The 13,752-nt window shown below is 36.8% G+C and overlaps 1 protein-coding gene across 2 annotated transcripts; it reads right to left on the reverse strand.

Annotated features, from left to right (window-relative positions):
- Positions 1–2,287: 2,287 nt before the first annotated feature.
- Positions 2,288–7,679, reverse strand: LOC119790162 (eosinophil peroxidase-like). Of its 2 annotated transcripts, XM_038295566.1 has the most exons (16): positions 7,569–7,676; positions 7,280–7,343; positions 7,065–7,152; positions 6,789–6,964; positions 6,565–6,697; positions 6,129–6,258; positions 5,841–6,047; positions 5,161–5,515; positions 4,913–5,073; positions 4,402–4,660; positions 4,149–4,319; positions 3,800–4,037; positions 3,497–3,696; positions 3,382–3,408; positions 3,024–3,050; positions 2,288–2,910 (listed from the first exon to the last, which is right to left on the reverse strand). In XM_038295566.1, the coding sequence occupies exons 1-16, from the start codon at positions 7,605–7,607 to the stop codon at positions 2,480–2,482; spliced, it is 2,706 nt and encodes a 901-aa protein (XP_038151494.1). In that variant the 5' UTR covers positions 7,608–7,676; the 3' UTR covers positions 2,288–2,479. The 2 variants fall into 2 exon arrangements, with proteins under 2 accessions (XP_038151494.1, XP_038151495.1); XM_038295567.1 differs by lacking the exons at positions 2,288–2,910; positions 3,024–3,050 and adding an exon at positions 3,145–3,200 and having other exon boundaries at positions 7,569–7,679.
- Positions 7,680–13,752: the final 6,073 nt, after the last annotated feature.

The raw sequence follows: 13,752 nt of genomic DNA on the forward strand, positions 1-13,752 counted from the left end.
CAATAGGAAACAGAGAGACTGATGGAGTCATAGCTTCATTGGTCCTTGTCTTCCATTCTTAATGAACTAAAAAAAGAAAATGATGCATAGAATTTGGGCTTTAAGGTTGATCTTACAAGGCCATGAGGTTGCAAAGTAAAGATATTAATATAAATGATGGAAAGGTTTATACAAAATCAGCAGTAAGTGATTTGCCAATAAACTTATTTAGAGAAGACAAATAAAGATTATTTTACATTCTTGTTTAATTGTGAAGAAGGCCCCTGAAACCATGATGATGCGTAAAAACCAAATAATCTGTTGCAATCTGTGTTCTGAAAGAAACATGTCATGGTAGGGCATCAAAACTCATTCTAGCCCAGGGGCCAAAACCCTCCTAAATCCAATCCTGAGGGGACATCAGGGTTGAGCATAATTCACCTTCTTGGTCCATCAAGTCCAACAGAACCTGCTGACCAAATATGGGTTTTATACCTAAAGCGAAGAATGGAGGATTAGGCAAAGCCACAAACGTCTTTTTAATAAATTTTCCCCGCTGAGATGGTCAGTCGCTGTTCTTTGAAGGCTCTGTGGGTGTGGAGGGCTTTAAATGGGGTGTGGAGGGGGATCAGTGACTGCTACGCTAAACAATGGGGTATCGTGTGCCGCTCGTCTTCTCCAGCATTCCCCTGCTCCCACGGGACACGCAGAGTCACTTTGTGTGGATAGCGCTGTGACCACGGAGGTCAGAGAGGGGGGCGTGGCACGGGCATGGATGCGCGCGCGCGCGACAATGCGTGCGCTGCGGAGTGTGTGGAAACGCAGCAGCTGGTTTCCGTCTCTCCTCTGCGTTCTGCAGAAAACAACGACAGCACTAATGCGACCCATATCGTCACCCATCGATCACATTATATCACATCTTTTTTTTCTTTTTTTCGGCTATATATTCCAACAAGATAATCGGAGAAAGCAAATAAAGATAATTTATTTTTAAAGAAATATGGTGTCCTTTATCTTGATGTAAGAGAGACTTCCAGAGACATGGAATAGGATATTTCTGTTGTTTTATTTACTTTGATTATTTGCATAAATGGTTGAAGCTTTTCCATCTGCTCATTTCAAACTCTGAAGCTGATCAAAGAAACACAGGTGATGAATTTATCACTTTTTTTTCTGTAAGCCCATGTAAGTAGTTGTTGTTTGTTTTGCTTTAGTTTGTTGAGAGATGGATTTCACTAATGTTTTTATTCTGTAAAGGTCTTATGCTGTGCAGGCTGTCCTGAATGAGTGATTCAATAATCAAAAATAAATACAAAAGCCTGCTTGGTAAAAATACCAAAAGTCAGATCTGATGCTGAACATGTCAAAAATGCTCCAATGCATACAGATAACAATGTACAAACTCTGGTCAATTTAGCTCATACAAAGATTAATCAGTCTGTGCACTAAAATAAGTAAGTTGTTTTTATTCATTGAATTAAAACACAAAATTACAAATATTCATCCTCCTCATCGACTAATTTAATACAGTTTTATAGCAAAAATAAAGATTCTGATTTATTGTAGTGTGTTTAAGGGAAAAAGTACAATGAACACTTATGTAAAGAGTTCTTTTTAGTTATTGCTTATGCACTGTTTGTTAAATAAGTTACAAAGATATGATTTAAATCCAACTTAAATCTAAATAAATGTATTTATCAAAATGTAATCTTTAAATAAATGATGGTAAACAAATGGTCAAATTAAGATAGTATTTTATCCCTTTCCCTTTACATCCGCTAACTTAATTTAATCCCAAAGGATAAATCTGGTTCAAAGTCCTTTATATATGAAAATTATCAGAAAGTTGAATTTGGTGTTTAAAAAATAAACATTAAACAGATTTTAAAAAATATATTCCTTTATAAGGTATATATTTCATAAAAATAGGAGCTACCAATATGTCATAGATGAGGTTTTAATCAATGGTAGTGATCTAGAATAGGCCTTGTTTATCTTATAGACTTGTACTTTGGCTCCATCTACTGTTCAGATTGCGAAGTTGGTCTCCTTAGATTACAAGCAACATAAAAAAATATATATGTTCTTTGTCATGCATGCTCTGTGAGATAGATGTGTTGAGCTAACGTATAGCTCACTTCAAATATTTGTTAAATATAGGTTGTATATGAGTAAAAGAAATACAAAAGTTGTTGAATTTGAGACCTATAATGTGAATTTTCAATCTAGCAACTGTAAAAAATCTCTATTTCAAGGGATAACTGCTAATCAACAACTAATACACAAGAGGTCACATATTCTTAACAAATACATTTATTTTACATGTTTCTTTTACAACGTCAGTTTATTTCTTTATCCACAACAGAAAGTAGGCAGATCATGGACAGTACATCGTAATCTTTTAAAGAAAGCTTCAATAATTGACTCAATCTTTACTCCTTCATTTGCAGTCCTTTAAAATTTGTATTCATATTCAAACTTGACAATCCTTAACACCATCTTACTCAGTGAACAGCAGATGACCAGAGAAGAAGCTGTCTCCGGTCAGTCCGTTGCCTCCATGGTTGGCCACCAGCCACACCCTGTCTCCCCTCTCCAGCTTGATGAAGGTGCTGCCGCTGGCTGAGATGTAGCCACTCTGGCGGGTGGTGAATGAGTGCAGAATTAGCTGTCCGTTACGAAGAAGATCCACGCTGGCTGCGCTCCCATAGATGGTGCAGTGGAACTCAAACTCATAGACTCCTGGGTGCTCGCAGGTGAAAAAGCCGGTCTTGGTGTCATAGCTGTTCTGTCCATTGTAGATGACATCATGGAACGGGATGGGGCTGCCAGCTTTGGGGTAGTTGTTACCGAGGCGCACAGAGAAGGCAACTCTATCAGCTGTGCCGGGGGGTCCCGGTGGTCCTTGTGGACCTGGAGGTCCTCTGGGTCCTGTACAGAAAACCACACAATCATCATCACATTGCACATGAAGTATAGTATATCACAACCTGTTCTGCATAAGTAACATTGAATATAATTTCTAAAAGATGTTGAGCATTTACCTGCTGGTCCGGGAGGCCCACGTTGACCTTTAATGGGAATAAAGCAAAGCAAAAATCTTTATTTTTCAAACAACTAAAACATGTGTATTAGAATTGTATCAAAAAAAAGAAAATTATCAACCTAACTATTCATAAATCAGACAAACATAGGTAGATATTTAACTGAAACTCCTCCATCTTTATCAGATTGTCAAAAATTAAATGAGAAGATATAAAAGCAAAGGTTAATCACATGAATACTAATTGTTTGAGCTATGTAAACTTGAAATAAACACGTACATAAGGAAAATAACTGTATTTTAAAGTGATAATAGAGCATTAGTAACAACAGCTATCAATTGTAAATTGAATTTTTTACCTGTTGGTGATTGTGGTTCCTCTGCACCTTCAGATAGAGAAAGAAATCAATGTATATCTCATATGTGAAATTTCCAAGAGGCACTAGTTGATAGAATATGTTAATGCAAACATACCACCCTCCCTCCATGGATTGAGGTCAAATGTAGGGATGTCATCACACTGGGTGTATCCAGAACCTCGGGGTCGGTACAGGAAAGGTTTCTCAGGAACCTCCGTGATCCCTGTGTTGTCACAGATAATTCTGGCCAGAGATGAGTCCCTCAGGGCTAGCCTCTGTGCATCTGTGAAGACACCATTGTTCTCCCACCAAAACCTGACATGAGACACATTGTCTTAGTTTAGTTTTCGAGGATATAAAAAACACACAATATGCAGTGATGTTTAGATCATAGTTTAGTCAATATCTGTCCACTAACCGGTCTCCCTCACGGATCCTCTGGAACTGAGTGGATATCAGACAGGCAAACAGGGGTCCCACTCTTCCTCCACGGACAAATGGCTCAGCTACACCTCCCAGCCATGGGTCGATGTTTTCAGGTGTACCATACAGGTCCAGCAGTGCTTGAGCCAAGTCTGTGTTGTTCATCACCTCAGCCAACTCACTCAGAGTCCTTGGCTGTGACAGGCCACAGAACTCTCGCCATTTGTTGTAGCCTAAAATAGAAAGGAATAGGGTAAACCATAATGTGTGAACTGTGGAAATGACTTCAGCCAGAGCTATAGGAAGGCTGAATTAGAAATTGTTCATTAATAATTAGTAAATACCAGGAAGTCCATGGTCTCTTCCTCTCTGAAGGTTTAGAGATCCCAGATCCAGAGCCAGCTCTACAGAGAATTTAAACAGTCTGTCCCTCAACTCCTCAGTCAATATGTGACTTTGTGTGTTCAGCTTTGCCTGGCGACCTATAAGGCCTCTCACAATTGGATCCAATCCACCTGAAGAGACATTGGAAGCATTTAGTATGTTTTTCAAGTTCATTTGCATCCATCAGGAGGTGATAGAAGTTCAAGATCTTACCTTCAAACACAACCCTCCAAGGAGCAAACATGGTTCTGTGCAGCAGCTCGCTGGGATAATTTGGATGCTCCTCATAATTCTCATCAAGACGGAACATGAAGGGCTGAACCATCACATGAGCAAATCTGTAGGCAGCTGTGGCAAAAACGTTGGAGATGCTCGGATCTATTTGGTCATTATAACCAGGGTAGGTGGACAAATGGCTGGAAATGGCCTCTGGACCAACAATATGGAGAAGCCAGTCCCTATAAGTGATAACCTATGACAGAAAGAAAAAAATGGTTTACCCTCCCTGACTGTTACACAATAACAAATAAATGTAATTTGGGCTTTAATTAGAAAAATTGTAGGAAATTTCGAGACATATTACTCAGGGAAATATATAACAAGTACATTTTTAATCAAATGAAGCTGATTTCAAATCACCACATTTCTCTATTTTCTGTTACTTTTGCAAAGTTTTATGGTAATTAAACCTCCATTTCAGTTTCCTCCTTCTCCTATCTCTTACCTGCATGTACCCTCCCATAATCTTGCGTGCTTCCTGGTAGAGCCTTTCTCCATCCCACTGTGGGTTGAGTTGATGGAGGGCACGGGCCAGACGATTGTGCTCCCTCATCATGAGAGTGTGCAAAGAAGCCAGTCCGATGTTTTCATTTGAACGGTCATCGCCTTTAAAGAAATTTGAATAAAAACATTTCCATATCGAGAAATGTTTTTTTTCTCATAATGTCATACCTGACTTCAAGTGGGACTTACCAGCAAGAAAGCACAACACCTCCTCAGCACTGTTATCATTGGTCATTTTTCGCCTTGTGGCACACATGTTGGCCATCATGGTTGTGAAGGGCAGGAGTTCATGGTCGTTGTCTCTATGGTCTTCATTTACCCTCAACAGACCCTCATCTGTACTGAAGTCCCGGAGAAGTCGAGCTTTGCTGTCATCAGAACCATAGACCTGACCCACATCGATGAAGGCAGTCAGGGTATTGAGTTGTTGGCGAACAGTGGGTGTTCCGAAGATGTGTCCTGTGTTACCAGAACCACAAGCTGGTGCAGAGCGGGAGAATGGCATACACTCCTCAGGGTGGCCTCGGGGGTCACCAGACGGAAACTATTCAGAGGAAAGGACACTATTAGAATTTAATGCTTTGAATTTACTTTGATATATTGTTAATAAAATATAAAAGTATCATATAAATATATATATATATATATATATATATATATATATATATATATATATATATATATATATATATATATATATATATATATATATATATATATATATTTATATATATATATTTTTATATATATATATATATATATATATATATATATATATATATATATATATATATATATATATATATATATATATATATATATATATATATATATATATATATATATACCTGTTTCTGATCAACACTGACCTCTATGGGAAAGCATGGCTCTGTGTTGGCACAGCTGTGTTCACAATCAATGCCATCATTAAATGATCTGATGGAAGGAGAGTGAGGGGTGAAGGTGAGGTCATGGTCAGTCCATTGGCCAAAGATTGTGACCAGGTGGGTGTAAAGGGGGTCACTGTCCACTTCAGAGTTTGCTGTTGACAGGATACGGTTGGACACATTTCTCACCTGAGTAGGAAATAAAGATGATTATTTTATGTCATGTGCATGCAGGATGAAAATCAGAGGAAAATGCTCCTATGTATTCACCAGTGGAAGAATGTGATTGTTGAGTCTCTGGTCATGGGTCCAGCCTTTGGGAGAACTGATATCATCTTCATATTCAGCAGGTAGCCATCGAAGGAATGGGATGTTAGAAGCACCCCAACGTGTGTTGTTACTGTGAGAAACATTCAAAACCAACAATTTCAGCTGTGTATCTTTATGTACTTTGAAAGGATTATAGCTACAGCCACCAAGTTTTTTATCCATTACTGCACTCTTATCCCTTACTCAGTTATGCAGCATTGGACTCCCTTGATACAGTAGTTTTTTTTATACCTCTCCTCCCAACACCGTTTTTATACTTCCAATATTGCATAGGCTATTCAACAAAGCACCTCTAGCCACTTGTGGATCAATGGTCTACAAAGTTTTATATTATTATTATCATTTGTAAAAATAAGTTGTAGTATAGTTGACTCACACATTGTTGCAGACACTGCTTGCAGTACGAAACTGGTTCAGATTGGGAACGCTCTCACAAGAAATCCTTCTGAGTTGTGCAGAGCAGCCCGTCAGTCTGGCAATCACCTCCAGATCCTCCTCAGAGATCAGATCTAATTAGCAACACAGAGAAACAGCTTTATAAGGATGTGAAAAAGGAAAAAAGATGTATTAGTAAACATCTGAGTCTTTTTAACTGCAGACCTGTGGCATTGATGGAGCGGCTGTGGCGTTTGGAGAGGGAGCGCTTAATTAGGTGCAGGGCATTGTCCATGTAGTCTGCAGCGCGTACCGCCTGTCTGGAAAGGCCACTGGGCTGCTTGTGCAGCCTCAGGATATCAGCTGGGCTTGCTGCATTCCTCTTAACCCGGTCAATGCTCCTGTGTTGTTTTGAGAGGTTGTATTTTTTAAGGATTTTAGCTGAAACAAATTAATATAATATCTAACCACTGAACAGTAGTCATATTTTTTAAGACTTACACTTCACGGGAGTATTTATAGGCTGCGTCCACGTTGGTTTTGGCGTCGTTTACACATTTTTCTATTAACCTTTTACTCAACCGGGGTTCTATAAAAAAATAAAATATTTGAATTAAATTATTCAGCTTTTGTAACAATGCAAACAAACAAAAACGGCAGATATTGTCGCAAAAGTTAAAAAATTTTATTAAAAGAAAGGGACGTTTTTCACTTACCTACAACTTGCCATTGCAAGCACAGAGTAAGGCCCAGGGCCAGCAAGCACAGAGCCTGATTCATCTGTGGAAAATAAATAAGTATGATCTAAAAGTGGATCAATCAGACATGTAATGCATATATTTAATTCCTTTTTATGTCCCCTTAAAATAACAAAAATAGGCTTCCATAACAGTTTGATAAAATCATATAAAAAAAATGTTTTTAAAGTTGACTATATGACATGATTAGCATGTATATTCGATACAAACTAAGGAATAAGAATCTGAACTGAAAAAGAAGAGATACCTTTGAGAGAGGAGAGGCCAGGCCAATGTTTCTCTGCATCCACCTAAAGCTTGGAGCTGCTGGCTGAGCCACTGCCAAAAAGGACCAGTGAGCTTTTATAAGCCACTGTCATCAGCTTTGTCATTCCACAACAGAGGATTTCGGGAAAATATCGTCTTCTTATTTCCTTCTCAGCATCCTTGTTGGACAGGTTTATGCTGAAAATACATATCGCAAAATAAGACAGTGGTTTTTGCCTTTATTCAGATAAGACATGATGATGTCCTAGCAGAACAATGTCTGGAATGCAGAACAACAAGATTTAGTTTTGATGTTTGTTTTTTTTCTTGTTTGTTTTTGTCTGTCTTTTATGCTTTGAAAGATTTGTAAATGTAAATGGAATGGAATCAGCACAGCCACTACAAACGCTACCAAATTAAGAGAATTAATTGTTTGGAATAAATTAATACAGTTGAAACAAGAAAATTAAAGTTTAGGTTGTTTTGTTTTTGTCTGTCTTTTATGCTTTGAAAGATTTATTCTTAAGAATAGGCTAAGACGAGGAAAAATGGCTAAAAACAGACTTGCCTCTGTTCTACTGTATGTGTATGAACAACAGAAAACATTAAACATTATAGAGTAATTATAATATTTTTTCTCTATAATTACTCATGAAATTCTCAATACCTTCCACAGTCAAGCACATCTAAATCTGCCACTGAATACATATCCTTTGCCCAACGAATTAAGCCTACACATTTCCAAAACCATAAAAAACATTTCCTGGCTGGATAAAAAGGCGTCTGCTGCAGCTCCACTGCTTTTATGCAGAGCCGGGTAATAAAAAGGTAGATTTCCTGATTTACATTTAGCTGAGTAACATTTAGAAAAAAATGTACTTTCAGGAGGAGTTGTTCACTGCCATGCCTTTTTTTTTTTTTTTTTTTTTCAATCAGGCAATATTGTTGTGTGAGTATGGCTACCCTTACTAGAGTAAACTTTCTGGTTATTCTAAATGCCACAAGTATTTTTAAATTAGATGGAAATGCACTAAACTGCAGATATTGTAGCTAGAGGTTCTTTAGTCTGTTTTCCTGACATATTGTCAATTGTAAAATCTGGTTTCATAAGTTTATAGTAAAAACAAGATTTGGATCAATGTTTCTTCTCCCCACATTTGTTGTTTCATTGTCATGTTATTTGTTTGCATTTTTTTTATTTTATTTTACATTTTTAAATACCCAAATTTACTTTTATTGTTTGTCTGATTAAATCATTTTAAAGATTAAAAAGCCATCAGTGAGCCTACAATTACTAAGTAGCCATATTACCAAGTACTTGTTTACTCTAACTTGAACAGCTTCTTGGATAACTTATTTTTAATTTTACTTTATTGAAAAAATGTTAAAGTAGTGCTACCTGCACTTCAGTAAAACTTTTGCGTACTCTATCCACCTCTGGTTTTATGCCACAAAAGTATTTGTTCAATTAATTAAATGGACCGCTGACTGATGTTTTCAATCAATATGCATGCAAGCCTCGGTCAACAGTGATACATTAGGGGACATTTTTTAAACTTTAGACTGAAATGTAGTTTGGATTAGACATGATTGATGAGTCTAACCCCAGTTTTACTAATTTCAAAGTCTTTTCAATTGTCATATTTTTTCATACTTCATGTTATTTTGGGGGGAGGTGTTAAGATGATATTCCATCCCTCCTCTCATTATTTGAAAAGAAAAAAAGACTAATATTTTTTTTTCAGAACAAAACAATTTTGAAAACTTGCTTTGGCTGCTGCTTCTGCTTTCAGCAAGTTTTCAGAATGTTTTTTTTATCGATTTGTCATGTAACATGGACTTAAGTCGTAGTTGCTTCAAAACCATAAAGGTTACTAAATACTAAAATATTAACATGTTTTAAGTATTTAATTACCACCTGATTAACTAAAGCTGTATAGAGATACCAGTTACTGGATGAACAGGTGACACTATCTAGCACATTCACTGGTTGAGATTTCCTACCATATGATATGCTGCAACATTTCAATGCTTATTTACGGTAACTGTTCAAAGCATACAAATGTATTCAACCAAAGCTTAATACAAAGGCAGCAACAACCATGTAGTTCCTTGCCGCTAAGAATTTGAAGAAGGAATGCAGAAAGCACGGAACTAGGAAGAAGAAAATACATTTTTTGTCAAAGTCTTGCCAACATTGTTCACACGAAAGAGTTTGTTGGATAAAAAAATACACACCCATAGAAAAATTTAAAATATTGACTCTATGCGGTTCTATGGGGTTGGGAAGAATAGACCCATGAATTTCACCCTCACACAGGGGAATTGTGTGGCCTTGAGGTAGAAACAGGCTGAGTGAAAACTTTTATAGTGAGTAAATAAAATAAATTAATTTATGAAATAAGAGAAACTAAATTTTCCGTCCACGTAGACAATGCAAACAACAAAAAATATTATAAAAACATTTTTATAAAAACAGAAGCATAATTTGATGTACAGGTTTACTTTTTGTGCATAAATGTTGCCCTTTTCTTTGTAAAGGAAAATCTGTGTTTTGCATGGTCCAGGATAGTATCACAAACCAAAAAAAAATGATGTATCTGTTAAATAATGGAGAAGCTATTAGTTAGCTTTGTATATTTTTGATATATAAAAACTATTTATTTTCTAAGAATGTGTTTATATAAGAGCAACTATGCAAACTAACAAACGAAAAAGTACACTATATTATATTTTTTTCCATGTGAATCCCAGATTGTTTATGTGTCTTTGCCTTTTCAACGTTTGAAAAAGGAGGCAGGCAAAGTAGAATAAAGCGTTAGCCTATCTGCATGCAGTTAGCCCAGCCTTGTAGTTAAATCTGGTCCTGGAAAAAGATTGTAGAGTCTCCATCCATCCTTGGACTGCTAATCAATGTTGATCTGATTAATTTGATATTCGGCTGTTCAGGTTCAAACGCTTTCAGCTCCAGCTTCTCTTGGTAAGTTTGCTTTAGGGGATTTCACTTAATTTGATTTTTTTGTGCCATTTCTCTCTCTCTCTCTCTCTGTGTCTCTCATCTTCAGCTGCACTAGGACTGAGACGTCAGTTCCTGTCAGCTCTGGGCGCACGAGAGCTCCGTCTCAGGCTTTCTTATCATTTTGCATTGCAGAGGAGCTACTGGGTCTACCTGGACTGGGTCTTCCGAGAAAGGAGGCCGGAAGTGTTTGACTATGGATTCAAACAGGTCCAGCCTTCCCCGGCTTTCACCACCCATAAGCACTGTTGTCTAGCAACCACAAAGCAGGTAAAGAATGGATACCGACTTCTCCCCACTGCTCTGGGTACTAATACCATTTTCGAGAATCTTCACCAGCAGTACGGTCATCTCAGTTATCAGATTTTTAGTCCCCACACTGCAGAGATATTAGAATCTGTTTTTAAATGTTAGCCATCTCCATTTGCATAGGGACAGATAAAACCTTTCAATAAACCAAATAACTGACACATATCTGACTCACTAACCATTCAAAAAATATATTTTCATTAATTTCAGATGTAACTTCCTACATACTTGTATTATATTAAACTGCACTTACAATATTCACCTCTGTTCAGCACCAAGTTCCATTTTCCTCAGGGCACAGATCAGCCAGCTTGCTTAGGCGCGCAATGAATCATGGGAAACCCAGAGCTACATAGAGTACACCGGACCCGTGTTTCAAAACGGGCAAAAAGAAGGATGCATTCTTTGGCCGCATAATGAGGAGTCTTCCAATCCGAGCAGGCCTTGGCACCGTGCTATGACGTAATCGGCCAGCAAGCCTGGCCTTCAGAGGAAGCAGCCGCTGAATTCAAACTCTGCATCAATGGCCAAAGATTTTTGCACCCCAGGGTGGAAATATGTCACCAATCTGACGCCAAACAAAACAGCTTTACTCGTCATTAAAGATTAAATATTTATTTTGCACATCTAAAAAACATATAAATTTTTATTTGTTTTTTTATGTCTTAATCAAGGTCAAGGCTTGCAATGCCAATTGGATGCCAGTGAATAACTTTCTTCTTCAGATATCTAAGAAACAAAAACAAAATATATCTATTTCTGATTAGTTAAAGAGGGAATAGTCAAGCATTTCATCACACATGTCCTTTTATTTATATAAACTTCCAATTTTTTGGAAATTGTATTTGGCTTGAAAGAAAAGTTTATTTAATTCATTTAAATATATATCACATAACCAATGAATTAACTTAAATCTAAAGAAACCGATTTTTGTTTCAATTCAGACTAACATTTGAGCCACAGTTTTGTTAAAAAATGTGTGAATAAGGGCAAAACCAATGTGGATACAGCCAAAACATACTCCCACCAAGTGTGAGTGTAAAGCCCTGTTCCTCAGCATTTATTTCACTGCTTAAAATTGAGTCAAACACCCTCTAAAAGAAGATGGAAGATGTGGTTGAATATTTAAACTCTATATACAATACAGGAGATTGAGTGAGGAGAGACGCAGCAAGCTGGGCGGATGTCCTGAGATTCATGAAGTAGCCCAATGGGCCATCCAGGGAGGCAGTGCGAGCTGCAGACTACATGGACAACACTCTGCATTTGATCAACGGGACTTTGGCAAAACGCCACAAACGTTCCATCGAAAACACAGATTGGTGTCTATGTTTCTCTCTAAGGCACGCTGGCATGGCTGGAAGTCAAAGCTAACATTTGTTTTTCTTATGCTTTTAGTAAGAAATTATCTCTGCGAGGGATCTGTAAGTGATTGATAGGCTGCTCTGCTAAGTCAGGAATGTTCACTGTAAGGAACTTCCTAACCTGAACAATTGTCGCAATGCAAATAGCTTCCACAACAACCTGTAAAAAAACTATTTCTTAGAATATTTTAACTTCACACAGCTGCATAGAAAAATAGCTACAACAGCAAAATAATGTCCTTTAAAATAGTTTGGGAATGTGGCATTTAAGTTTGGGTTTAAATTTCACTAATATGCTGGGGCCTTCTATAAAAGCATGGAATTATAAAACTTATTTGCTCTCAATTTAGTTCAATTTATACAGCAGTAAATAGTTTTTCCCCATTTGGTAGGATTCCTATAGGCATGTAGACCACCATTCTCTCTCCAGTTTCCTAAGTAAGTGTTGATCTACATTAAATAGGATCCAGCTTTCTATTTTAAATTGCTTATACATGGTCTAGAGCAGCACGCAGAGCTAGTGACCCCATCAACAAAATCATCAATTTGTGAAGAGCAATAAATTAAATGGTTGCCTTCTGCAGTATTTTATAGTGATACAGATGAGATAAAATGTGGAACAGATTCTTTAAAAAGTCTTACTGGATTATCTTAGAATAATCTGCTAAAGTGAGAGCTTCTTTTGGGGGAGGAGAACTCTGAAAAAGTAATTTTAGAAGTTACTAAAAAGTACAGAGTTTTGCTGGAATACTGGTATTTCTTCACAGTCAATCACTTAATCACGTTCTCTTTTCTTCTCTGATCATCTGCTGTTCACTGAGTAGGAGGACGTGAAAGTATCTGAATCCCAAATTGAAAGTACTTAAAATTAAATGAACATCGATTCAATTCTGTACCTTATTTTGTATGTTTTAGAAGATAGATTACAATGCATTGGTTATGATCTGCTGTTTCCTTCTATTGTAAACACCTAAATTCACTGATATTTTAACCAAAACAGGCAAAGTCAATAAAACATATCAATCAATCAATTGCAATTTCTTCAATATTAAGTTTTTTTCAATTATCTCTCAAAATCTTAATTAATAACATCTGTGTGATTTAATATACTCATTTAATGGTCTTCAGTTTACCAACCTACTTGCATATCCTCACTAGGTAAAATTCATATATTCAAGAGATTCCTTTAGTGAAAATAAATAAACCAATTATATATTAGAAGTGGAATGTGCATTCTGCAGGAGGAGTATCCTGTTATCCTCGTCCCATTTCTAACCCACTAGACATGGGAGTACTGATGTAATGTTGTCATAGTTGAAAACCAAATCAATTAAATAATGCAAAGATTTTATGTTTGAGAACTAAAGTTTATCTTGAAGAATTTTGAATGTGCTCATTTTAGGTTTAGACTAATTTAGAGCAATCGGAATGTGTTCAAACCAATTCACAATATAAATTCATGTGATTTGCGATTAAATTAAATGACCTGCAAATTC

This window comes from Cyprinodon tularosa, unplaced genomic scaffold, assembly GCF_016077235.1.
Source record: "Cyprinodon tularosa strain WSP-4 unplaced genomic scaffold, ASM1607723v1 ctg356, whole genome shotgun sequence".
In the NCBI taxonomy this organism is placed as follows: domain Eukaryota; kingdom Metazoa; phylum Chordata; class Actinopteri; order Cyprinodontiformes; family Cyprinodontidae; genus Cyprinodon; species Cyprinodon tularosa.